Genomic DNA, 27982 nt, shown 5'->3' with positions numbered 1-27982 from the left:
GGATATGGATTATCAGTTAAAAATAAAAAGGCATTTGTCAACTGAAAAAGCTGAAGAAATATTGGTACCATGCATTATTTTAAAACCTGCTTTATTTAGAAATTACAAAGAGCAAAGAGCAGAGAAATCATCGCAGGGAGACAGACTGTGTACATCATACAACTAGTCACTTGTGCTTCCACGGATACTGCAGGGGGGTTCACAATACTTTTAACACAGGGAGTTTGGGAGCCAATGGAAAATAAGTGGAAGTTGTTCTGAAATAAGCTCCAGGCGATTTTCAGTAATGAAAAGGAGCAGAGATCATTTTCTTATAATGCTCAGCCTCAGAGATAACAATTTTGGAGGCAAGAAATTAATAATTTAGTAACAAAGTGAAGCTCCAGTGGTGATTACATTATGATGTAAAATCAAAGGTTGATCTGATGGTGAACAATGGGTGCTCAGATGGGGCAGGTGTAGACAGAGAGAAGTGAGGGCACTAAGCATCCATCCCCAGTTCTACCTGGGACAGCAGGGGAGACTGGAGGCCAGGAGAGGACAGGCAACCTGAGGAGATGGCTCTGCAGCCAGAGAAGGGCCTGAGGACTGTGGGACCGAGAGCTGGTGGCAGCACTTTAGTGCTTGTAGCTCTTCTTGCTGGAGGAGGAGGTGGTGGTGTACTTGATGGTGGAACTGCCACCTCCAACAGAGCTGAGGCCACCCCCAATGGCTCTGCCGCTGCTGGAACTGAAGCCACCTCCAACGCCAAGACCACTGCCATAGGAGTAGCTGCTTCCTCCACCCAGGCCTAAGCCACTGCCGATGCCGCTGGCACCGCCATAGCCACTGGAGACAGTGGACTGCACTACAGCTGTGGTGGAGAGAGGACAAGGACACAAGAAGCCACGGTGAGCTCATGCTGCCGGCCTGAGCTCAGTCAGAAGAGTGCAAGGGCAAGGGAGGAAGGCAAGCAAAGGTACTTACAGATGTTGACTTGTCCAACGCCTTCGCCATTCAGCCTGTGGAGAGGAACACAGGGAGGGTGAGACCTCAGAGAGCTCTTCCTTCCCTGGACCAGCGTGGGCAGCCTCGGTGGGTGGAAGAGTCCATGGGAAACTGCTCTTTTAGTTTTCTCTCAAGAAGAACAATTACAGCCATGTGCAGTGCACCCTAGAGTTGTGCTCAGTGCCAGGCACCTTGAAGATGGACTCAGCTGTTGGAGGAAGTCGGGTCAGTTACCCACCTGCACTCCTCGCCCTCCAGCAGCTTGCGGTAGGTGGCGATCTCCACGTCCAGGGCCAGCTTCACATTCATCAGCTCCTGGTACTCCTTCAGCAACCGGGCCAGGTCCTGCTTGGCCTTCTGCAGGGCATCCTCCAGCCCTTCCAGCTTGTTCTTGGCATCCTTGAGGGCCATCTCCCCACGCTGCTCAGCATCAGCAATGGCAGCCTGCAGGCTGGCACACTAGGAGGGGAAAGGAAGAGAAGGAACTTCTTGTCTCCTCCTCCAGAAGAGGCTGGCTCTTGTTTAGTGAACTAGGGTCCTGTAACCCAAAATTGACAGAGAATGAGCTCTGACTATTCCTGTCCAGTATTTCTCAATTTGGCAATATTTGTCTAGTCTGGGAGTCAAGTGACAATGTCCTATGCCCCTTGTATTATGCACCTGCCTGATAATGTGCTTTGCATCTTATGGGAGACACTACAATGGACGCAAATACAAGCCATATGGAAGATGAATGCTCGGTTTGTATTGAGTGCTGTTTTCAAAACTACAACAAGAATAATTTTGAGGAATGCATCTGGATGCCACATTAAAATATACAAAATTATGACCATCTGTAGGAGAGGTGATGACTTTTTACCTGACTGTTGAGACCTGGCCTTGCTCGTGCCTCAGAGGCTCATCCTCTTGGGTGGGATTCACTTCTTTATTGAGTTCTCACTGAGGGCAAGAACTACACATGTTCCTCACCCTAGTATTGGTTTACATTTCAGGAATTATCTCAAATAATGGCTAATAACTGCCTGATGGGTCTAGCAAAAAATGATGCTTCTTTCTCCATTGCACTTCACTGTACCTGCTTCTTGACATGGTCGATCTCAGATCTCAGCCTCTGGATCATGCGGTTGATCTCAGCAATCTCCTGCTTGGTGTTGCGCAGCTCGTCCCCATGTCTGCCTGCTGTGACCTGCAGCTCCTCGTACTGCAGCCCAGAGGGGGAGAGAGAGACAGTGTCTATGGGTTCTTACCTGGGAGTGATGACTTTCACTTGTGTATCATGCATGTCATGAAGTGGACCTAATGGCTTCTCCCCAAGAAATTTGAGGAAAAGTTGATGTTATGTGATGGGTGGATACTAAACTCTGGAGTCACAGACCATCCTAATTATGGCATCACTGCCTGCCTAGTTTCTTTAGGGAGTAGAAATGTTCTGTACCAGTTTCTAAAAGTCAGCAATCAGGGTGAAGCTAAATGGAGAGATGACTATGTCCTTGTCTGTGGCAGCTTTCCTCCTGCATTGGGTTCTTTTTCCTCTCTGACTTGGGCATAAGTTGCGCAAATGTCTACTCTAATAGTGCAGAGTGCATGTCCTGGGAGAGGACCCCAGCTTCCTGTCAGGTGATGTCCCCAGTGAAGTCTGCAGTCCTCTGGTATTCAGGGATGGACACAAGGATTCCTCAGCAGCTGTACACTCCCTGCTCACCTTGGTCTGGTACCAGGACTCAGCCTCAGCCCGGCTTCTCTGAGCAATCTCCTCATATTGGGCCTTGACCTCGGCGATGATGCTGTCCAGGTCCAGGTTGCGGTTGTTGTCCATGGATAGCACGACGGATGTGTCTGAGATGTGGGTCTGCATCTGGGACAGCTCCTGCAGAACAGAAGGTCATAAGATCAACTTCACTTCTGACATTTACAGAGATACCCAACCCTATATATCTTCTCCCCTTGCAGACCCCATCAGAGTAAACAGAAGGACAGTGGAGATGCTTACTGCATCATACAAGGCTCTCAGGAAGTTGATCTCATCTGTGAGATTGTCTGCCTTGGCTTGCAGTTCAACCTTGTTCATGTAGGCAGCATCCACGTCCTGGGGAAAGAGCCAACAACCTGGAGTTACCTGAGCGCACCTTTCCAATCTACCCATCTTCTAGTCCCCCTGCCAATTCTCCTCTCCCAGGTGAGCGAGGACACAGAGCCACTTCTCTCCTCCTAAATGAATTTGAATTCCTGGCTTCATCTGCTCACCTTCTTCAGAGTCACAAATTCATTCTCTGCTGCTGTGCGCTTGTTGATTTCATCCTCATATCTACCAGAAGAAAGGCATGGGACATATTTGAGCCAGTGGGTAGGATGAAACAGAAAAGCAGCCTGGGATTCAACATTTTCCTGAATGGAATATATTCTAATTGGGCTTTCCTGCCACAGAGAGCCAAAGAGATGATTTTTGCTGCTACTAAATTTGCCACTTTTTAAATCTCCCCATCCTCCCGTAACCATCTGTGGTTCTTGCAGGTTTGCTACTAGGGACTAATTTGTGCTTTTCATTTCCATGGACATGGGTTGTTAGGAATCCCACCCCTGTCTGGCCCCACACCCAATAGTCTTGAAATGTGTGCTGTGGGAAATGGAGTCCTCACTTGTTCTTGAGGTCCTCCACCAGGTCCTGCATATTTCTCAGCTCTGAGTCCAGGCGGCCCCGTTCCCCCACAATGCTGTCCAGCTGCCTCCTGAGGTTGTTGATGTACTGCTCGAACAATGGCTCCAGGTTCTGCCTCACAGTCTTGGTGCCCTGCTCCTGCAGCAGGGTCCACTTGGTGTCCAGAACCTTGTTCTGCTGCTCCAGGAACCGCACCTGGAGGGGAAGCAAGATGGTCATTTTCCAGGCAAAGGAAGGAAGAAAAAGTGTCTGGTATCCAGTTTCCTGGCAGGTCTGGGAGGTCCCCATGGTGCTGGTCTACTACAGTGCATGTAGAGAGGCTCAGGCTGAGCTCTGCTCCCCCAACCCCTTCTCCTTTGCACCCCGCCAGTCTCACTAGAGAAATTGTCCCACGGACCATTGAGGTGTTCTCATGCTGTAAGCTATTGATCATCAGTGAGTTTCAACATTTCTTCTTTTCTTTTTCCGAGCACAATCACAAATCTAGTTTAAAAATACTAATTACCTGATATATTGTACACAGTTTTTTTACGGATAGGATCTCAGTTAGGAGGGATATTAGATGTTGACTCATGATTACATTTTAGTCTACCTTCCCATTTAGTGTCTCCTCTCAAATATTCTGATGTTATGGTCATTCTCTGTTTTTAAAATTAATTAGCATTTATCCATGTTTTACAGTTGTTTCTTTGCCCTTTTTTTCTTAATCCAGCCAGATTATCTTTTCCTTTTCTTTCAAAATCTTTTTCCTCTTACCCAGACCCCAGAGTGTAATTTACCAGCCCATATACTGCTGACATTTGCTTTGTAATCTCTTAAACACTTCAGAGGGAAGAGTTAACCTACTCCACTCTCTGATGGCCTCATCTGTGCTTCAGGGTTATGAAAAGTTACAGCTTCCCTAGGCAGGAGTGAGGGCCACTCCAGAGATCCCATGCTGGAGCGATGCCCATCTGTGCTGCCTCCTGTGCACAGGGAGCCACCTGCACTCTCTGCAGAGCTGGGCTGAATCCCCTTCTCCCTCCCACCTAGATCTCCCTGGCAGGAAGGTGTTGCTCTTCTGGTCTGGGGACCCTGAAGTGCCCCATGGAGGGCATGGCCCTGGCTCACCTTGTCGATGAAGGAGGCAAACTTGTTGTTGAGGGTCTTGATCTGCTCACGCTCCTCAGCCCGCACCCGCTGGATGGTGGGATCGATTTGCAGGTTGAGGGGAGTCAGGAGACTCTGGTTGACGGTGACCTCTTGGATGCCTCCAGGGGGGCACACAGGGAAGCCAGGGCCCCCAAAGCCACCAGCAAGGCCGGCTCCACCACCCAGACCAAAGCCAATGCCGGCTCCACCACCGAAACCAAATCCACTCCCGGCGCCACCAAAGCCATAGCTGCCTCCGGCTCTGCTGCCGTAGCCACCACTGATGGCACAGCTGCGCCCCCCAATGGAGATCCTCTTGGAGCCCCCCAGGCCATACAGGCTGCGGCTGCCAAAGCCAGCTCCTCCACAGGCGCCACCCAGGCCACCACTGCCCCTGGAGCGGGACACAGAGACGCTGCTGAAGCCAGAGCGGCTGACCCCAGGGAGCCTGGCTGAGCTGGCACTGAAACCCCGGTGGCTGCTGCTGTGGTTCCTGATGGTGGTGGATGTGCTGGCCATGGTTCCAGGAGATGAGAGGGCTGTGGCGAGCGTTAGAGGCTGGAGGCGAGAGGCAGGAGAAGCAGGACAAGGAATCGGGCTCCTGCAGTAGCTTATATATTATTGGAGAGCATGGGCTGGGCCCAGTCCTGGAAGGTGAGCTTGCAGGTTGGGAAGGGCTGGGCTTTAGGAATAGTGAGATCACACCTGGATTAGAAAAGTTATGAAACGCTGAGATGGCATTTTTCACTTCCTTTAGTCAGGGAAAATGTTCCTGCCTCCAGCTTTGACTTGAGATTTCAGCACAGTAAGAGCATTCTCAGTTCATGAAGTTGGAGTTAGTCACTGTCTTCAGCAAAGGTTCTGCATGCTAGGCTGTTTATCAACATGCCCCCAGTGCTCTCCTCTTCCCAGTCTGACTTTCTTCCAGCAGAGCTGTTGGAGATCACAAGCACTGTATTGCAAATGCCTTAACAGAAATATTAACACTTTCCCTGTAATTATTTTTTCAAACATGTAGAGGAGCAGAACAACACAATGGGCCTGTATATACCTATTACCTGTTTCCATGATGATTACTGTATGGCCAGTCTTATTTCTTGTATACTTCCACCCAATTCCCTTATCAATGTTAAATTTTTTTAAATCCCCAAAATATTTGGGATTTAATTCAATATTAATTCAATATTAATCTCTAAATGATCGGCCTTTAAAAAATATAACTGAAATATTATTTTGTATTTTTAAAATTTATGTATTTATTAAGTCTTCGCCCTCAAGGAGTTGACTCTAATAAAGATGACAAATAACACAAAAGGAAATAGAAGACATCACATCTAGTGGCATCACTGAGCTAGAAAGAAAGTAATGCTTTACTAGGAAGAAAAGAGCACAGAGAGGGGGTGTAGAGGGGACAGTGGGGAAGGGTAATTTTTTTTTTTTTCGTTTTGAGACACAGTCTCACTCTGTCGCCCAGGCTAGAGTCCAGTGGTGCGATCTAGGTTCACTGCAACCTCCGCCTCCCAGGTACAAGAGATTCTCTCACCTCGGCCTCCTGAGTAGCTGAGATTACAGGTGCCCACCACCAAGCATGGCTAATTTTTTGTATTTTTAGTAGAGATGGGGTTTCGCCATGTTGGCCAGGCTGGTCTGGAACTCCTGACCTCAGGTGATCCACCCGGCTCAGCCTCCAAAAGTGCTGGGATTACAAGCATGAGCCACTGCTCCCACCCAATTTGTGTATTTATTAACATCAATGTGTCTATTCAATTCTCCAATGTCCTTGTTTATTTATTTCATTATTGTTTACAATTCATTTGTTGATGAGACCAGGTTAATTGTCCTGGGTAGTGTTTCAGTCTTTGGGATTTCCTCATTGCTTACTCACAGTGTTTCATTTAAGATGCTACTGTGTCCTCTATATTTCCTGCAAACTGATCATTAAAACTTGAAGCTTAATAAGACTCTCATATATTTAGACTTTCCAGATGTGGAGGTAGTAGAATGCCTATTTAAATATTGAAAATTGGCCGGGTGCAGTGGCTCATGCCTGTGATCCCAGCAATTTCAGAGGTCGAGGCGGGCTAATCACCTGAGGTCAGGAGTTTTAGACCAGCCTGGCCAACGTGGTGAAACCCCATCTCCACTAAAAATACAAAAATTAGCTGGTGTTGTAGTGCATGTCTGTAATCCCAGCTCCTACTCCAGAGGCTGAGGTGGGAGGATCCCTTGAACCTGGGAGGCAGAGGTTGCAGTGAGCCGAGATTGCACCACTGCACTCCAGCCTGGGTGACAAAGCGACACTCTGTCTCAAAAAAATAAATTAATTAAAATAAAAAAATTGAAAATTGTTATTTACACGTTTATTTATATGTTTATAAATCGAATATGTAATAAATGTTTAAGGAGGAAATACTTACTAAAGCCATTCCCCGCCATGCAAACTTTTTATGTGGAAGTAAGGACTGTTATCAGGTCCTTGTGTATCCTTCTAGTAACTTTACTTGGATATGTTTCTGAGCTTTTTCTGGGGAATATGTGAGATGTGTGTATTTGCGTGTGTGTGTGTGTGTGTGTGTGCGCGCATGTGTATGTGAGAGAAGACAGAGGGTGAGAGAGGAGGGGGAGTTTTATATATAGAGTAAGGCCCCTAGAAAGGTATTGTGTAGGTGAATTATAGCTAAAGAGAGAGAGAGAGGTTTTTCTGTGTGTTTTATATATTAAATTTGCATACATATATAAAATATTTTAAAATTATATATATTAAATACATACACATGTATTATCTTCCAGTTAAGTTTGTGGTGTCTCTACTTTGCCTTCCAAATCTATTTTTTTCTCTTTATTCTCTTTTACCACTCTGATCCCTTTTTTTCTGTTTGATTTCTCCATCTTTTCCTATATGTCAATTACTGTGCCTTCAGCAATATCTTTCTTTCCTCTTTGTGCTGCTTTCACTTGGTCTTTGTTTCTTTTGTTCTTTATTGTTTCAATATATTGTCCCTTAGTTCTCTTAATTTATGGAGGTTATCGTTTCATTGAAATTTTTTTGCTAACACTTTATTGTGCCTTTTTTCTGTTGAGCATTAAGTGCCTTTTTTTCCCTCACTCCTTTCAGTTTTAAATGCATAGATCTTTTGTGGATCCTGGAATGGTTCCTTTCCAACTGGTGCTCATTTTTAATGAGATGAGCATCCTCTGGGGCTGCCATTTACAGGACGTATTCTGGGAGGAAGGTCCTGGGGCATATTCAGGTGGGTTGGAATTCTCATTATGAAACAAGGCTGTGTGAATAATTATTTTAAACATCAATTCAAAAAAGCCAGCAAAGATCACTGCAGAGTGGCTCACAAATCACAGGTTCTCTGCTTTCTTTGCCTTAGCAACAAAATGATGCCAATGGGCAACAAAATGCTATCAACGTGACTGGGCCACAGGGTGCCCAGATATTTGCTCAAACACTATTCTGGATATGTCTCTTCGGATGCTTCTGTGTGAGATTAAAATCTGAATCTGAATTGTTAGACTGAGTAAAGCAGGTTACCCTTCCTAATGTGGGTGGGCCTATTTAGTCAGTTGAAGGCATAAATATAATACAAAGACTGAGTAAGTGGATAATCTTCCTGCATGACTGTCTTTGAACTGGAACATTGGATTTTTGTTTTTATATTGCCCTCAGACTTTATCTAAAACAGCTGCTTGTTCTGGGTCTCAAGCCTGTGGTGTTTTGGATTGAAGCTACACCATCAAATCTTTGGATTCCTTGGGATTGAGTCTGGAACTAGAACATCGGCTCTCCAACTTGCCATCTTGGGACTTGTTAGCCTCCAAGATTACATCATCTGATTGTTAATAATAATAACTCTTTCTCTCTTATCTATCTATCTATCTATCTATCATCTATCTATCATCTATCTATGTATCATCTATCTATATACGTGTGTGTGTGTGTGTAACCAAAAGGATATCTCTTTCTATATTTATGCATGTGTGTGTGTGTGTGTGTGTGTGTGTATAAGCTGAACTTCATCAAAATTTCAATGCATCAGACTTTGCATAAAACACTGCCAAGAGAATGAGAAGTCAAGCTGCAGAGTAAGAATATATTGGCAAAAGACATATTTGATAAAGGACTGTTACCAGAACTATACAAAGAACTCTTAAAATTAACAATAAGAAACAACCTGGTTATAAAATGGGCCAGAGTGTTTAACAGATACATAACGAAAGCAGATATACAAATGGCAAATAAGCATATGAAAGATGTTCAACATTATATGTCATCAGGTAAGTTAAAATTTAAAAACAAAATGAGATAACACTACACATCTATTCAAATGTTTAAAATCCAGAACACTGAGAATACCGCATACTGGTGAAGATGTGGAACAACAGGAATGAGAATTCATTGCTTGTGGAAATACAAAATGACATGGCCACTTTGGGAGACAGTTTGGCAGTTTCTCCCAAAACTAAACCTACTTTTACCATACAATTGAGCTATTGAACTCATTAGTATTTACCCAAATGAATTGAAAGTATATGCCCATTTAGAGACCTGCACACAGATTGATGTGGTTTGGATTTGTGTCCCCACCCAAATCTCATGTTGAATGGTAATCCCCTGTGTTGGAGGAGGAGCCTCGTGGGAGGTGATTAGATGATGGGGGTAAACTCCCCCCTTTGTGTTCTCATGATAGTGAGTGAGTTCTCATGAGGTCTGGTGTTTAAAAGTGTGTAGCACCTTCCCCTTCTCTCTCTCTTCCTTCTGCTGCAGTCATATAAGATGTGCCAGCTTCTCTTTCACCTTCTACCATGATTGTAAGTTTCCTGAGGCCTCCGCAGAAGCAGAGGCCTATAGAGCCTGCATAATTGTGAGCCAATTAAACCTTTTTACTTTATAAATTATCCAGTTTCAGGTATTTCTTTATAGCAGTGCGAGAACGGACTAATACACAGATATTTATAGTAGCTTTATTACCAATTGCCCAAACTAGTGTGAAAGGAAAATAAATCTTGGGATCCCCAAATCACTAAGCTAAAGGGAAAAGTCAAGCTGGGAACTGCTTAGGGCAACCCGCCTCCCATTCTATTCAAAGTCAACCGTCTGTATTCACTGAGATAGATGTATATCTGATTGCTTCCTTTGGAAAGACTAATGAGAAACTCAAAAGAATGCAACTATTTGTCTCTTAGCTACCTATAACCTGGAGGCCTCCCTCCCAGCTTCAAGTTGTCCCATATTTCAGACTGAACCAATGTACCATCTTACATATATTGATTGATGTCTCAGGTGTCCCTAAAATGTATAAAACCAAGCTGTCCCCCAACCATATTGGGTGCAGGTTGTCAGGACCTCCTGAGGCAGTGTCATGGTGTGCATCCTTAATTTTGGCAAAATAAACTTCCTAAATTGACTGAGACCTGTCTCAGATATTTGGGTTCACACTAGGAAGCAACCAATATGTCTTTTAATAGGTGAATAGTAGACAAACTGTGGCCTATCAAGACAATGGAATATTATTCAACACTAAAAAGAAATGAGCTGTCAAGCCATGAAAAGACATGTAGGAAATTTAGATGCATGTTACCAAGTGAAAAAAGCCAATCTGTAAAGGCTACATATTGTATGATTCCTGTTAGAAGGCATACTTTAGGCACAATTATGAGGACAGCAAAAAGATTATTGGCTGTTAGTGGGGAAGGAAGGATGAATAGGCTTAGAATGGAGGATTTTTTAGGGTAGTGAAACTAACCTGTATGATACAATAATAATAGATAAACTTCATAATACATTGTTCAAAATCCATAAAATGTACAACACTAAGAATGAACCCTAATGTAAACTATGAACTTTGGATAATAATGACATGCCAATGTAGATTCATTGGTTGCAACAAATGTACTGCTCTGTTTGGTGTTGTTAATGGGTGAAGCTATGAATTTGTATGGGCAGGGGATATATGCTAAGTCTTTGTATCTTCTGGACAATTTTGTTGTGAACCTAAAACTGCTCTAAGAAACAAAGATAATATGGTTTGGCTGAGTCCCCAACCAAATCACATCTTGAATTGTAGTTTTCATAATCCCCATGTGTCATGGAAGGGACTCAGTGGGAAATGATTGTATCATGGGAGTGGCTTACCCCATGCTGTTCTCAAGATAGTGAGTGAGTCTCATGAGATCTGATGGTTTTATAAGCATCTGGCATTTCCCCTGCTTGCACTCATTCTCTCTCCTTGAGCCCTGTGAAGAGGTGCCTTCCATCATGATTGTAAGTTTCCTGAGACCGCTCCCAGCCATGAAGAACTGTGAGCCAATTAAACCTCTTTTTTATATGAATTACCGAGTCTCAGATATTTATTCATAGCAGCAAAAGAAAGCACTAGTAAATTGTTACCACAGAAAGTGGGGTGCTGCTATAAAGATACCTGAAAATGTGGAAGTGACTTTGGAACTGGGTAACAGGCAGAGGTTGGAACAGTGTGGTGGGCTCAGAAGACAGAAAAATGTGGGAAAGTTTGGAACTTTCTAGGGTCTTGTTGAATGGCTTTAATCAAACTACTGACAGTGATATGAACAATGAAGTCCAGGCTGAGGTGGTCTCAGATAAAGATGAGGACCTTGTTGAGAACTGGAGTAAAGGCCACTCTTGCTATGCTTTCACAGAGACTGGAGGCATTTTGAACCTGCCCTAGAGATCTGTGGAGCTTTAAACTTGAGAGAGACAATTTAGGGTGTCTAGCAGAAGAAATTTTTAAGCAGAAAAGCATTCGAGAGGTGACATAGCATAAAAGTTTGGAAATTTCGCAGCCTGATGATGCAGTAGAAAAGAAAAACCCATTTTATGGGGAGAAATTCAAGCCCTCTACAGGAATTTGCATAAGTAACAAGGAGGTGAATGTTAATCACCGAGACAATGGGGAAAATGTCTCCAGGGCATGTCAGAGACCTTCACAGCAGCAGACCAAGAGGCCTAGGAAGGAAAAATAGACCATTTTCCTAGGAAGGAAAAGGACCCAGCCCAGGGTCCCCCTGCTCTATGCAGCCTTGGAACATGGTGCCCTGCATCCCAACTGCTTCAGCTCCAGCTGTAGCTAAAAAAGGTCAAGCTACAGCTCAGGCCATTGTCTCAGAGGATACAAGCACCAAACCTTGGTGGCTCCCATGTGGTGTTGAGTTCACAGAAGTCAAAAATTGAGGTTTGGGAACTTCTGCCTAGATTTCAGAGGGTGTATGGAAACGCCTGGATGTCCAGGCAGAAATTTGCTGTAGGAGTGGAGCCCTCATGAAGAATCTCTGCTAGGGCAGCGTGGGAGGGAAATGTGGGGTTGGAGCCCCAACACAGAGTCCCCACTGAGGCACTGCCTAGTGGGGCTGTCAGAAGTAGGTTACCATCCTCCAGATCTCATAATGATAGATCCACTGACAGCTTGTACTGTGTGCCTGGAAAAGCCACAGGCACTCAATGCTAGCCTGTGAAAGCAGCCAGGAGGAGGGGCTGTACCCTGCAAAGCCACCAGGGCAGAGCTTCTCAAGGCCATGGTAGCCCACCTCTCACATCAGTGTGATGTGGATGTGAGACATGGAGTCAAAGGAGAACATTTTGGAACTTTAAAGTTTAATGACTGCCCTATTGGATTCTAGGCTTGCAGGGGTCATATAACCCCTTTGTTCTGGCCAATTTTTCCCACTTGGAATGGCTGTATTCACCCAATGCCTATACTCCCATTGTATCTTGGAAGGAACTAACTCATGTTTGATTTTACCAGCTCACAGGTGGAAGGGACTTGTCTCAGGTGAGACTTTGGACTTGTACTTTTGAGTTAATGCTGGAATGAGTTAAGAATTCGGGGGACTTTTGGGAAGACATGATTGTGTTTTGAAATACGAGGACCTGAGATTTGGGAGGGACCAGGGGTGGAATTATATGGTTTGGCTGTGTCCCCACCCAAATCTTATCTTGAATTGTAGTTCCCATAATCCCCACATATTGTGGGAGGGACTCAGTGGGAAGTGAATGGATCATGGGGGCAGTTTCCCCAATACTGTTCTCATGATAGTGAGTGAGTTCTCATGAGATCTGATGGTTTTATAAGAATCTGGCATTTCCTCTGCTTGCACTCACTCTGTCTCCTGCTACTCTGTGAAAAGGTCTCTTACACCATGATTGTAAGTTTCCTGAAGGCTCCCCAGCCATGCAGAACTGTGAGTCAATTAAACCCCTTTTCTTTATGAATTACTCAGTCTTGGATATTTCTTCAAAGCAGGATAAGAATGGACTAATACAAAAGACATGATGGAGAACATCATGCTAAATGAAATAAGGCAGGTGTAGGAATACCACATGATCACACTTATATGTGAAATCTTAAAAAGTCAAATTTCATGGAAATAGAGAATAGAACAATGGTTACTAGAGATGGGTCAAAGGGCACAAACTTTGTCAAAGGGTCAATTAGACAGGAGGAATAAGTCTTGAGATCTGTTTCACAGCAATGTGACCATAGTAATAACATACTGCACATCTCAAAATAACTAGAGGGGTAAATTTCAAATGTCTCACCCTACAAAAAATGACATGAGATGTTAATTTGCCTGGTTTAATCGTTCCACTTTGTGTATGTGTGTGTGTGTATGTGTGTGTGTGTGTGTATACATGTATAAACATCATATTGAACTTCATAAATTTATATTCTTACTTTTTCAATTAAAATAACATTAATTTTAAAACAAAAAATTTTGTGGGTTTTGGCAAATGTATATCATTATTTCATCACTACAGTTGTTTCACTTATTCACCTTGCAAAGATCTATTTTCTTTACATACAATCTTTATTCAGTTTGTTGAAACTAGCCTGCTGGGGTTTGTACTGAAATTATGTTGAATCTATACATCAAGTTAGAAAGCATTGACAGCTTAATAATATTGAGTCAATTCAATTAATAATATTGAATATGTAATACCCCTTAATTTATTCACCTGATTTCTTTAATCATTATTTAGTAGTTTCTACCTGTATCTTCTTTTCTATATATTTTGTCAGATTTATGCCTAAGTACTTATTCTAGTTGTGCTATTGTGAATAATATTGATTTTTAATTTCAAATTTCAGTTCTTTATTGCTGGTATATAAGAATGTACTTACTTTTTGGCCAGGTGTGGTGGCTTACACCTCTAATCCCAATACTTTGGGAGACTGAGGCAGGTAGATTGCTTGAGCCCCAGAGTTCAAAACCAGCCTGGACAATATGGTGAAAACCCCATCTATACAATAAATACAAAAAATCAGCCATGCATGGTGGCATGCACCTGTAGTCCCAGCTACTTGTGTGGCTGAGGTGGGAGGCTCACTTGAACCAGGGAGGTTGAGGCTACAGTGAGCCATGATCATGCCACTGCACTCTAGCCTGGATAACAGAACAGCACCCTGTCTCAAAACACAAACAAATATGAAACAAAACAAAACAAAAAGAATGTACTTACTTTTTACAGTAACCTTTTTTAATGCAGTTTTGCTATCTTTGCTTATTATTTCCTGGAGGTTTTTGGTAGATTCTTTAGAATTTTCTACATAGATTATAATGTAATATGAGAACAAAGACTGCTTTATTTCTTCATTTCTGCCTAACTTTTATTTCTTTTTCACATCTTCTTGATCTAGTTAGATTTCCAGTACATTATGAATAACAGTGGGAGAGGATATGCTTGCCTTGTTCTTAGTCTAGGGGAAAAAGGTCCAGTCTCTCAACATTAAGTGTGATGTTATTAGCTATGGAATTTCTCTAGACATTCTTTGCCAAGTTTAGGAAGTTGTCTCTATTCTTTACTTTCTGAGAGTTAATATTTTTTAACTTGAATGGATGGTAGGTTGTGTTTTATACCTTTGTTGCATCAATTGTTATAATCACTTGATTTTCCTTTTTTATTCCTTTGATGTAGTGGATTGCATTGATTGATTTTCAATGTTAAACTAGGCTTGCATATCTGAAATAAATCCCACTCGTTCATAGTATATAATTCTTTATATACTTGGTTGGATTCAATTTGGTAATATTTTCTTGAACATTTTTGTGTCTATGTTTATAATAGGTATTGATCTTTAGTTTTTCTTTCTTGAACTGTCTTTATCTAGTTTTAATGTAAGTGTTATACTGGCCTCCATATGATGAATTAGAAAGTGCTGTCTTGCTTCTATTTTCTGAAAGAGATTGTAGAGTATTGTTGTCATCTCATTTTTTAAATGCTCCTAGAGTGAACCAATGAAAATATCTCTCTCAATGCTTTCTTTATTGAAAGGTTATATATTATTGATTCAATTTATCTAAGAGGTATATGGCTATTCTGATTGTCAGTTTATCCTTGTGAGATATTTGGTATTTTGTGTCTTCAAGGTTTAGCCCATTTAATCTAAGTTTACAAGTTGTGTTTAATATGAAAGTTCTTTAAAATTTTAATTTTAATAGATGAATAGTAATTGTACATCTTCATGAGGTACATAGTGATGTTTCTAGGCATATAATGTATAGTGATCAGATCAGGGTAATTAGCATATCTATCGTTTCAAACATTTAGCATTTCTTTTTGTTAACTTTCAATATCCTCCTTCCAGCTGTTTGAAACTATATACATTGTTAACTACAGTCATCCTATGGTGGTAGAGAACACTAGAACTTATTCCTTCAAAGTAGCTGTAATTTTACATCCTATAACAAGTCTGTCTCTATCCCACCCTTCCCCCTATCCTTCCTATCCTCTAGTATCCTCTGTCCTACTTTTCACTTCTCTAAGATCAAGTTTTTTAAGCTTCCACATATGAGCAAGAATATGTGGTGTTTAACTTTCTGTCCGTGGCTTACTTCACTTAAGATAATGTCTTCCAGTTCCCTCCATGTTGCCATGAATCACAAGATTTGACTTTCTATTGTGGCTGATAGTATTCCATAGTGTATATATACCATATTTTCTTTATCCATTCATCTGTTGCTGGACACCTAGGTTGATTCCACATCTTGGCTATTGTGAATAGTGCTGCAATAAACATGAGGTTCAGATATCTGTTTGATATCATGATTTCGTTTCCTTTGGATAAATTCTCAGTAGTGAGATTGCTGGATCATATAGTAGTTCTATTTGTAGTTGTTTTGGGAACCTCCATACTATTCTTCATAGTTGCTGTGGTAGTTTATATTCTCACCAGCAATGTAAAAGAGTTTTCTTTTCTCTGCATCCTTGTCAGCTTTTGTTATTTTTTGTCTTTTTGATAATAGCCATCCTAACTGGGGTGAGATGATAGCTGGTTGTAGTTTTGATTTGCATTTCCCTGTTGATTAATGATGTTGAGCATTTTTTATATATTTGTTTGCCATTCGTATGTCTTCTTTCAATAAGTGTCTGTTCAGATCATTTGCCAATTTTTAAATTGAATTGTTTGCTGTTTGCTGTTGAGATGTTTGAGTTCCTTATATATTCTGGATATTGTTGGATGAAGACTCAACAAATACTTTACTCTCATTCTGTAGGTTGTCTTTTCACTCTGTTGATTGTTTCCTCTGCAGTACAGAAGCTTTTTAGTTTGATACAATCCCATTTGTTTATTTTTGCTTTCATTGCCTGTGCTGTTGAGGTCTTATTTATAAAATCTTTTCCCAGACAAATGTTCTGAAGTGATTCCTTTATGTTTTCTTCTAGTAGTATTATCATTTTGGGTCTTACATTTAGGTCTTTCATTCATTTTGAGTTGATTTTTATATAAAATGAGAAGCAGGGCTCTAGTTTCATTCTTTCACACATGGATATTCAGTTTTCCCAGCATCATTTATTGAAAAGGCTGTTTTTTTCCCCAAGGAGTGTTGTTGAAAACTTAGTCAAAAATCGGTTGGCTATAGATAAGTAGATTAATTCCTAGGTTCTCTATTCTGTTCCATTGGTCTCTGTATCTGTTTTTACGCCAGTATCATGCTATTTTTGTTACTATGGCATTGTGATATATTTTGACATCTTGTAGTATAATAACTTCAGCTTTGTTCTTTTTGATCAGGATTGCTTTGGTTACTGGGCATGGGGTGGTGGTCTTTTGTGGTTCCATACAAATTTTAGAATTTTTTTTCTATTTCTGTAAAGAACATCATTAATATTTTGATAGGGATTGCATTAATCTGTAGATTGCTTTGGGTAGTATTGTCATTTTAACAATATTAATTTTTCCATTCCATGAGCATGGGATATCTTTCCATTTGTTTGTATGTTCTTCAATTTATTTCATCAGGGTTTTGTGGTTTTCCTTGCAGAAGTTTCCCACCTCCTTGGTTAAATTTATTCCTGGAAATTTTATTTCATTTTTATAGTTATTGTAAATGGGTTTGCCTTCTTGATTTTTTTAGCTAGTTTTGTTTTTAGGTATAGAAATGCTACTGGTATTTGCTTATTAATTTTGTATCCTGCAACTTTACTGCATTTGTTTATCAATTCTAAGCATTTTTGTAGTCTTTAGGTTTCTCTATATAAAATATTATGTCATCTGCAAACAGGGACAATTTGACTTCCTCCTTTCCAGTTTGGATGCCCTTTATTTCTTTTTGTTGCCTAATTGCTCTGGCTAGGACTTCCAATACTATGTTGCATGAAAGTGGTGAGAGGACATCCTTGTCTTGTTCCAGTTCTTAGAGGAAAAACTTTCAGCTTTTCCTTGTTTAGTAAGAGGTTAGCTATAGGTTTGTCCTATATGGACTTTATTATATTGAGGTACTTTCCTTCTATGCCTAATTTATTAAGAGTTTTTATCATGAAGGGATGTTGAATTTTATCAAAAGTTTCTCTGCATCTGTTGAGATGATCATATGGTTTCTGTCCATTCTATTAATGTGATGTATGACATATATGCATATGTTGAACCATCCTTGCATTTCTGCGATAAATCCCACTTGATTATAGTGTATTCTCTTTCTGATGTGTTGTTGAATTTGGTTTGCTAGTGTTTTGTTGAGAATTTTTGCCTCTGTGTTCATCAGGGATATTGGCCTTTAATTTTCTTTTCCATGTTGTGTCCTTGTCTGGTTTTGATATCAGGATTATACTGGCCTTGTAGAATGAGTTAGGAAGAATTTCCTCTGCTTTAATTTTTTTGGAATAGTTTGAGAAGAGTTAATATAGAGACAAGTTTATAGCAATAAGTGCCTACATCAAAAAACTAGAAAGGTTTCCAATTAACAACCTAATGTTCTACCTTGAGGAACTAGAAAAACAAGAAAGAACCAAACCCAAAATTAGTAGAAGGAAATAAATAATAAAGACCAAATCAGAAATAACAAAAATGAGACTAAAAAATACCAAAGATCAAGGAAACAAAAAGCTGATAAACAAAATTGACAAACCATTAGCTAGACTAAGAAAAAAAGAGAGAAGATGCAAATAAATAAAATCAGAAATGAAAAAGGAGACATCACAATGGACAACACAGAAATAGAAAGGATCACTAGAGACTACTTATGAACAACTATATGCCAATAAATTTGAAAACCTAGAGGAAATGTGTAAATTCCTGGACATAAACACCTACCAAGATTGAACTAAGAAGAATTAGAAAATCTGAACAGATCAATAACAAATAATGAGGTTGAATCAGTAATAAAAAGTGTTCCAACAAAGAAAAATCCAGGAGCAGATGACCTTACTACTGAATTCTACTCAACATTTACAGAAGAATTAGTAACAATTCTTCTCAAACTAAGCTATCAAATTTCCAATAGAGTTGTTTGTAGTATTTCTTTATTACATTTTTAATGCCCATGAACTATAAGATTTTAATTTTATTTAAACCTATATGGATAATTTTTAACCTCCTTTTGCTGTATTGCTATATTCTAGATAATTTTTCTTGTCAATTATTTTCTTTTTCATTATTTCTGAAGGGTACATATATATGTGGTAAGATTGCTTAGATTTTGGAAGTCAGTCTTCACCTTTCTGCTGTCAGGAAAGTTCTGGGGAGAATGTGAGGAAGTGCCAATGTGAAAAACTTCCCATATTGCTGGGGGATCTTTTGGAGATGAACACATTTGGATACCAATACAGCAGGAGCCAGAAACACCAGTATAATCCAAGAAAATTTCTTCAGTGGTATGAGAATCTTAGAGTTAGGAAGATAATTGTCACTCATGGGGGCAACAAAGACTGAAGTGGCCCGGGGACAGGACAAGTCAATAGACCAACCTCGAACCTTATTCTGAGTTTTCCCTTCCCCATTCATAAAGTTAAACCAGGACAGTTCACACCAAAGAGAAGAATAGGACCATCTCTTCTGAGCAACATGGATTTGGTTTCTTTGGATCTCTCTCAGAGCATTAGGCTTGCTATCTGTGGATCTCTGTCAGAGCCTTCTCCTATGAGGAGGAAATTTTTCTCTTCTACTGCCTTCACTCTTCAGGGAATAAGCACCTGAGTTTTGGCCTGAGTCTTTGAGCTCTTAATTTGACCAGCTCGAATGTCTCCAACTTTTCCCTGTTGTGAAGATTCCTGTGATGCACATCTGTGTGCATACACCTTTCTGAATTTGTTCTATTTCCTCAGGATACATTTCTAGAAGTATAATTATGGTTCAGTGTATGCACATTTTAATTGTGCTTGATACATGTTGTCAGGCAAGTTTCTTGCTCATGAGGGCAACTATAATGATTAATCACATATCTGATTCTTTTGTCAAATAACTTGCTCTAGTTGGCCGATAATATGTTTCTTAACTGGACAATTAGGCTGAGCCCTGGCATAAGGGGAAAAGTGGTCCTGGAAACCAAGGCAGAGGGAATGGGATGCTAGTTCCTGGTATGGACAGTTAAAATGGAGTGGACAATGCTGGTGGACCAGATGCCTCCCACTCCATTTGCCAAAAGTTTAGATGGAATTTGATCTAGAAATACACTCTGAATGTCATGATACCAAGCTGAAGTTTGATGAACCTCTCTAAAGGAGGGGAGTTATGTGTATAAAGAATGGATTATCTTTTAAAAATAAATATTCACTTATCAGGTAAAAAAGTTTAAGCCCAAAACTTTGGTCCCAAAGCAAGTCAAAGTAAAAGAATACATTGTATTATATATCTGCTTTATTTAGCAATTGCAAAGAGCGAAGAGCACAGAAATCATCACAGAGATACAGGCTTTGTACATCATAGGACTAGTCACTTGTGCTTTCATGGATAATGCAGGGGTGGGGGTTCACAACACTTGTAAGGTAGACAGTTTGGGAGCCAGTGGAAAGTAAGTGGAAGTTGTTCTGAAATAAGCCCCAGGCAATTTTCTACAATGAAAATGAGCAGAGATCATTTTCTTATAATGCTCAGCCTCAGAGATAGAACACTGGAGGCAAGAAATTAATAATTTAGTAACAAAGTGAAGCTCCAGTGGTGATTACATCATGATGTAAAATCAGAGGTTGATCTGATGGTGAGCAATGGGTGCTCAGATGGTATAGAGAGAGAGAGAAGAAGTGAGGGCACTAAGCATTCATCCCCAGCTCTACCTGGGACAGCAGGGGAGACTGGAGGCCAGGAGAGGACAGGCAACCTGAGGAGAGGGCTCTGCAGCCAGAGAAGGGCCTGAGGACTGTGGGACCGAGAGCTAGTGGAAGCACTTTAGTGCTTGTAGCTCTTCCTGCTGGAGGAGGAGGTGGTGGTGTACTTGATGGTGGAACTGCCGCCTCCAACAGAGCTGAGGCCACCCCCAATGGCTCTGCCGCTGCTGGAACTGAAGCCACCTCCAACGCCAAGACCACTGCCATAGGAGTAGCCGCTGCCTCCACCCAGGCCTAAGCCACTGCCGATGCCGCTGGCACTGCCATAGCCACTGGAGACAGTGGACTGCACCACAGCTGTGGTGGGGAGGGGACAAGGACACAAGAAGCCACGATGAGCTCATCCTGTCAGCCTGAGCCCAGTCAGAAGAGTGGAAGGGCAGGGGAGGAAGGCAAGCAAAGGTACTTACAGATGTTGACTTGTCCAACGCCTTCGCCATTCAGCCTGTGGAGAGGAACACAGGGAGGGTGAGACCTCAGAGAGCTCTTCCTTCCCTGGACCAGCGTGGGCAGCCTCAGTGGGTGGAAGAGTCCGTGGGAAACTGCTCTTTTAGTTTTCTCTCAGGAAGAGCAATTATGGCCATGGGCAGTGCACCCTAAAGTTGTGCTCAGTGCCAGGCATCTTGAAGATGGACTCAGCTGTTGGAGGAAGTCAGGTCAGTTACCCACCTGCACTCCTCGCCCTCCAGCAGCTTGCGGTAGGTGGCAATCTCCACGTCCAGGGCCAGCTTCACATTCATCAGCTCCTGGTACTCCTTCAGCAGCCGGGCCAGGTCCTGCTTGGCCTTCTGCAGGGCATCCTCCAGCCCTTCCAGCTTGTTCTTGGCATCCTTGAGGGCCATCTCCCCACGCTGCTCAGCATCAGCAATGGCGGCCTGCAGATTGGCGCACTAGAAGAGGAAAGGAATAGAAGAAACTTGTCATCCGGTCTTCCAGAGGAGACTAAACCTGGCTGGTTATTTCCTAGTGAAGAAGGGGCCAGGAGCCCAGAATTGATGGTGAATGAGCTTTGACTCTTCCTATCTATTGTTTTTTTATTTTGCAGTTTTTGTCCAGTCTGGTTCGTTTAACAAAAACTCATAACCCTTTTTGTGAACCATTCTGCGGGAGAATGTAGATATTTACTAATGGGAGACACTGCAGTGGACACAGACGCTGGAAGAAATGGGCCTGCTGGTTTGTTTGGAGTGTTGTCTCCACAGTCAAATCAAGACCACTTATGATTACCTCATATAGATGCCACACTAACATGCACAAAATTAAGACCATCCTGAAGTGAGGTGATGAGTCTTCACATGAGACTGCTGAGACCTTGCCTTCCTCCCCCTCAGAATCTCTCATCTACTTTTCTTTGTCCTTTGCCCTTCCTCTACTCTCTCTTTCACCTTGAGCAGATTTGAAACAATGTTCCTTGTGCTTTCTTATCTGCCCTTTTCTTTTTCAATTTGTTCCTTTGCAGTTTCCAAGTCAGTCTTCCTATGGAAATACATCCAATTCCTCTAGACCAAGCTTGTCCAACCTACAGCCCACAGGCCACATGCAGCCCAGGATGGCTTTAAATGCAGCCCAACACAAATTCTTAAACTTTCTGAATACATTATGAGGGTTTTTTCTTTTTCTTTTTAAGACAGAGTTTTGCTCTGTCACCCAGGCTGGAGTGCAGTGGCACAGTATCGGCTGACTGCAACCTCCGCCTCCCAGGCTCAAGCGATTCTCCTGCCTCAGCCTCCTGAGTAGCTGGGACTACAGGCACGCTCCACCATGCCCAGCTAATTTTTTTGTATTTTTAATAGAGGTGGTGTTTCACCATGTTGGTCAGGCTTGTCTCTCACTCCTGACCTCACAATCCACTAGCCTCAGCCTCCCAAAGTGCTGGGATTACAGGCATGAGCCACTGGACAAGGCTGTACGTTTTGTTTTGTTTTGTTTTAGCTTATCAACTATTGTTTGTATTAATGTATTTTATCTGTGGCCCAAGACAGTTCTTCTTGTTCCACTGTGGCCCACGGAAGCCAAAAGATTGGACACTCCTGCTCTAAACCATGTTTTTGCAACTCTGAGCATCGTGACTGGTTCTCTCATGTGTTTGTGTCATGCCATGGGTAGGATCTATGTCTCCTAAGCAGTGGGTACCCACTAAGGGTAAGAACTGATAGCCTCCTCTCCCTGGTTTTGATGAGTTCCAGGGAATTTTCCCTAATATAATGGTTGATGACTGCCTGACGACCTGACAAGAAAATGCTTCTCTCCTCCATTGCACCTCACCGTACCTGCTTCTTGACGTGGTCGATCTCTGATCTCAGCCTCTGGATCATGCGGTTGATCTCAGCAATCTCCTGCTTGGTGTTGCGCAGGTCGTCCCCATGTCTGCCTGCTGTGACCTGCAGCTCCTCATACTGCAGCCCAGAGGTGGAGAGAGAGACAGTGTCTATGGGTTCTTACCTGGGAGTGATGACTTTCACTTGTGTATCATGCATGTCATGAAGTGGACCTAATGGCTTCTCCCCAAGAAACTTGAGGAAAAGTTGATGTTATGTGATGGGTGGGTGCTAACCTCTGGAGTCACAGACCATCCTCATTATGGCACCACTGCCTGCCTAGTTTCTTTAGGGAGTAGAAATGTTCTATACCATTTTCAGAAAGTCAGCAATCAGGGTGAAGCTAAAAGCAGAGATGACTATTTCCTTGTCTATGGCAGCTTTCCCCTTGCATTGGGTTCTTTTTCCTCCTTGACTTGGGCATAAGTTGCGCAAATGTCTACTCTAATAGTGCAGAGTGCATATCCTGGGAGAGGACCCCAGCTTCCTGTCAGGAGATGTCCCCAATGAAGTCTGCAGACCTCTGGTATTCCGGGATGCACACAGGGATTCCTCAGCGGCTGCCCACTCCCTGTTCACCTTGGTCTGGTACCAGGACTCAGCCTCAGCCCGGCTCCTCTGAGCAATCTCCTCATATTGGGCCTTGACCTCGGCGATGATGCTGTCCAGGTCCAGGTTGCGGTTGTTGTCCATGGACAGCACCACGGATGTGTCTGAGATGTGGGTCTGCATCTGGGACAGCTCCTGCAGAACAGAAGGTCATAAGATCAGCTTCACTTCTGACATTTACAGAGATACCCAACCCTATACATCTTCTCCCCTTTGCAGACCCCATCAGAGTAAACAGAAGGAGGGTGGAGATGCTTACTGCATCATACAAGGCTCTCAGGAAGTTGATCTCGTCTGTAAGAGTGTCTGCCTTGGCTTGCAGTTCAACCTTGTTCATGTAGGCAGCATCCACATCCTGGGGAAAGACCCAACAACCTGGAGTTACCTGAGCGCACCTTTCCAATCTACCCATCTTCTAGTCCCCCTGCCAACTCTCATCTCCCAGGTGAGCAAGGACACAGAGCCACTTCTCTCCTTCTAAATGAATTTGAATTCCTGGCTTCATCTGCTCACCTTCTTCAGAGTCACAAATTCATTTTCTGCTGCTGTGCGCTTGTTGATTTCGTCCTCATATCTACGGGAAGAAAGGCATGGGACATGTTTGAGCCAGTGGGTAGGATGAAACAGAAAAGCAGCCTGGGATTCAACATTTTCCTGAATGGAATATATTCTAATTGGGCTTTCCTGCTGCAGAGAGCCTAAGAGACTATTTTTGCTTCTACTAAATTTGCCACTTCTTTAATCTCCCCATCCTCCCATAACCGTCTGTGGTTCTTGCAGTTTTGCTCCTAGGGACTAATTTGTGCTCTGCATTTCCATGGACATGGGTTGTTAGGAATCTTACCCCCTTCTGGCCCTGCTCACCCAATAGTCTTGAAGTCTGTGCTGCCGGAAACTGAGTCCATTTCTCCTGTTTAACTCACTTGTTCTTGAAGTCCTCCACCAGGTCCTGCATGCCTCTGAGCTCCGAGTCCAGGCGGCCCCGTTCCCCGACGATGCTGTCCAGCTGCCTCCTGAGGTTGTTGATGTACTGCTCAAACAATGGCTCCAGGTTCTGCCTCACGGTCTTGGTGCCCTGCTCCTGCAGCAGGGTCCACTTGGTTTCCAGAACCTTGTTCTGCTGCTCCAGGAACCGCACCTGGAGGGGAAGCAAGATGGTCATTTTCCAGGCAAAAGAAGGAAGAAAAAGTGTCTGGTATCTGGTTTCCTAGCAGGTCCGGGAGGTTGCCATGGTGCTGGGCTACTACAGTGCATGTAGAAAGGCTCAGGCTGGGCTCTGCTCCCCCAACCCTTTCTCCTTTGCACCCCACCAATCTCGCTAGAGAAATTGTCCCACAGACCATTGAGGTGTTCTCACTCTCTAAGTTATTGAACATATTAATGAGTTTCAACATGTCTTTTCCTTCTTTTCCCAGCCACAATTACAAACATAGTTATAAAATAGTATTCATCTGATAAATTTTACACAGTTTTTATTACTGATAGGACCTCAGTTAGAAGAGATGTTAAATGTTGCCCAATGATTCGATTCCTGTCTCATTTCCCATTTGTGCAAGTCTCTCTTCTAAAACATCCTGATGTTATGGTCATTCTTTGTTTTGAGGATTAATTAACATTTCCACATAACGTATAAACGTTTTAAGTCTCTTTTTCCTTAATCTAGCCAAAATATCCTTTATTTTGTTTCCAATAATTTTTTCCTCTTATCCAGACCCCAGAGTGTAATTTACCAGCCATTGTACTCCTGGCATTTTCTTTGACGCTTCAAAGGGAAGAGTTAACCTACTCCATTCTCTGATGGCCTCATCTGTGCTTCAGGGTTATGAAAAGTTACGGCTCTCCCTAGGCAGGAGTGAGGGCCACTCCAGAGATCCCATGGGGGAGTGATGCCCATCCCTGCTGCCTGCTGGGCACCAGCAGCCATCTGCACTCTCTGCAGAGCTGGGCTGAGTCCCCTTCTCCCTCTCTCCTAGGTCTCCCTGGCAGGAAGGTGTTACTCTTCTGGTCTGGGGACCCTGAAGTGCCCCATGGAGGGCATGGCCCTGGCTCACCTTGTCGATGAAGGAGGCAAACTTGTTGTTGAGGGTCTTGATCTGCTCACGCTCCTCAGCCCGCACCCGCTGGATGGTGGGATCGATTTGCAGGTTGAGGGGAGTCAGGAGACTCTGGTTGATGGTGACCTCTTGGATGCCTCCAGGGGGGCACACAGGGAAGCCAGGGCCCCCAAAGCCACCAGCAAGGCCGGCTCCACCAGCCAGACCAAAGCCAATGCCGGCTCCACCACCGAAACCAAATCCACTCCCGGCGCCACCAAAGCCATAGCTGCCTCCGGCTCTGCTGCCATAGCCGCCACTGATGGCACAGCTGCCCCCTCCAATAGAGATCCTCTTGGAGCCCCCCAGGCCATACAGGCTGCGGCTACCAAAGCCAGCTCCTCCACATGCGCCACCCAGGCCACCACTGCCCCTGGAATGGGACACAGAGACGCTGCTGAAGCCAGAGCGGCTGACCCCAGGGAGCCTGGCTGAGCTGGCACTGAAACCCCGGCGGCTGCTGCTGTGGCTCCTGATGGTGGTGGATGTGCTGGCCATGGTTCCAGGAGATGAGAGAGCTGAGGAGAGTGTGAGAGGCTGGAGGTGAGAGGGAGGAGAAGCAGGACTAGGAATCAGGCTCGGGGCAGCAGCTTATATATGGAGAGCATGGGCTGGGCCCAGTCCTGGAAGGTGAGCTTGCAAGTTGGGAAGGGCTGGGCTTTACCAACAGTGAGATCACACCCAGTTTCTAGAAAGGTATGAAATATGAAGATTGCTTTTTGGCTTCCTTTAGTCATAGAGAAATTCTCCTGCCTTCCAGCCTTGACTTGATCCTAACACAATAAGCCTGGGTATACATTCACTGAAGTCATGAGTTAGTCATGTCCTCAAACAAAGGAGACAAGGAGCTGATCTGTGATAATTGTCCCCTCCTTCTTCTTCATTAGACACTCCCTGTGTGCCCCCTTCCCACACAGGTTTTCAACTCCACTGGCACCAGCCTCACCCTCTGAGTGGGATCCTTCCTGAGGGCGTATGGGCATTTGCCTGATGGCCTGAGCAAGAAGTAGCCTGTTGTGTTTTTTCCACTGCATTTGGAACAGTTCTTCTGGAGCTCCTGGCTGTCCTCCCTTATGTCCTGGACATAGGAACGGGGTCTACTTTGGGGATCTAACCCTCCTTTGTCAGGCAAGAGGGAGAGAGCAGTTGAGTCTTTACACTGTAGGAGCAACATTTGTTCTGTGTGCTGTGTGATCTCCTGCCCACATGGCGTTTACCTAAGATGATGGGAGCAGACATTGCCCAGGGTGCTCAGAGACCTGACTTCTGCCAGGAGTTTCTTTCCATATCTGCACCTCTCTCTCTAGTGCTTGCTTTCCCATTGCGCTTAGTCTCATGTAAATCTGCCTTTCCAGTTGAAATTCATAGACCCCTTCTCCCTGCTGTTTTGGAGCATTTACCTAGAGCTTAATTTAAACAACTGAAAATGAGTGGAATAAAAATCATTAAGGAATTCACTGGATTTTTATTCCCACAGATTTTGACATTTCTTAAGAATCAAGAGTCAGACAGTTGGGTGTGTAGGGAAAGTCGAGGGGCATATGGAAGCAGTGAGTCATAAAACTGTGCCCTTACAAGTGTGATGATGTAACATGTCAATTCCACATTTTAATTTCTGATCTCAGTGCTTGAAATCTCAAATCCATATACACCTTCTGGGAGAGTGGGCAGACTGTCAAAGGTGAGTGTGCTTGGTTTAGAGAGGAATGAGCTTCACTTTTCCAGTCCATGCACTAAGCAGTGTGTATGAGGAGAATGGAGAGCAATCCTGGGCAATCTTCTGTGAGAACCTATGGATAAATGAGCAACCGTAGGAGGAAGAACAAACTCCCACGCTAAGAAAAGCCTCAGGAAAGCTCTTGTTACTATTTTAAAAGCGGTCCCATTTCTCCAACATTTGGAGGGGGGGACACAGCATCCAGGAGAACAGGGTGTTCCCTGTCTAAAGGAGGTGCTAACTCAGCGTCTGGCAAGAACGAGATACCTTCTCAAGACAACGGAAGCAGATCCCCTCCCTCCACCCTGGTTGCACAATGGTTGACCAAGAATGTGCTTCCACCCAGTTCTGGGAAAGAAGTGTTCCTTCTGGTATGTGCTCTGACCCACTCTACTCTTTTGGGATAGAGGCTTTAGGTTTGGCATGAATGATGCTAGGACGGGTAAGAAGGGTTGGCAAGTCAGGTGGGAGCTATATGCATTTACCCAGTGTCCTACGTCTGTGTCAATGTCCAATGTCCACGGCTGCTTTCACACTACAAAGACAGAGCTAAGTAGTTGCAACAGAGATTGTATGCCCTGCAAAGCCTAAAATAGTCACTATTTGTCCCTTTAAAGAAAACATTTGCCAACCCCTGGTTAAGAGCATGAACTCTGGAGACAGAGGGCTCAGGTCCATGACCAAGCACCTGGGTGTCCCTATGTACTTTCTTAACCCCTTTGTGCCTTGTTTTTACACCTGTAAACTGGGAGTGAACATAGCACTGGCCTCAGAGTGCTACTGTGAGGCTTCAGTGAGATAATTAACTGAAGGTCTTAGCAAGGCATCTGGCATACAATTTCTCACCGAAGGTGAGCTAATATCATAGGGAAGTATGAAGACATTTTGTATGTAGAGGCCCACAAG

The 27982-nt window shown here is 43.3% G+C and overlaps 2 protein-coding genes across 2 annotated transcripts; both read right to left on the bottom strand.

Moving 5' to 3' along the window:
• Positions 1-74: 74 nt before the first annotated feature.
• Positions 75-5355, bottom strand: KRT6C (keratin 6C). Its single transcript, XM_003252083.2, has 9 exons — positions 4754-5355; positions 3624-3838; positions 3232-3292; positions 2978-3073; positions 2690-2854; positions 2063-2188; positions 1226-1446; positions 967-1001; positions 75-853 (listed from the first exon to the last, which is right to left on the bottom strand). Exons 1-9 carry the CDS (start codon positions 5291-5293, stop codon positions 618-620), a joined length of 1695 nt encoding a protein of 564 aa, XP_003252131.1. The 5' UTR covers positions 5294-5355; the 3' UTR covers positions 75-617.
• Positions 5356-19853: 14498 nt separating this feature from the next.
• On the bottom strand, positions 19854-25920 carry KRT6A (keratin 6A). Its single transcript, XM_003252079.4, has 9 exons — positions 25318-25920; positions 24190-24404; positions 23780-23840; positions 23526-23621; positions 23237-23401; positions 22610-22735; positions 21009-21229; positions 20750-20784; positions 19854-20636 (listed from the first exon to the last, which is right to left on the bottom strand). Exons 1-9 carry the CDS (start codon positions 25855-25857, stop codon positions 20401-20403), a joined length of 1695 nt encoding a protein of 564 aa, XP_003252127.1. The 5' UTR covers positions 25858-25920; the 3' UTR covers positions 19854-20400.
• Between the last annotated feature and the right edge of the window lie 2062 nt (positions 25921-27982).

Source organism: Nomascus leucogenys, chromosome 11 (genome assembly GCF_006542625.1).
Source record: "Nomascus leucogenys isolate Asia chromosome 11, Asia_NLE_v1, whole genome shotgun sequence".
Lineage (NCBI taxonomy): Eukaryota > Metazoa > Chordata > Mammalia > Primates > Hylobatidae > Nomascus > Nomascus leucogenys.
Note: the sequence above shows the minus strand (reverse complement) of the source record. Positions and strands in the feature narration are given on the sequence as shown.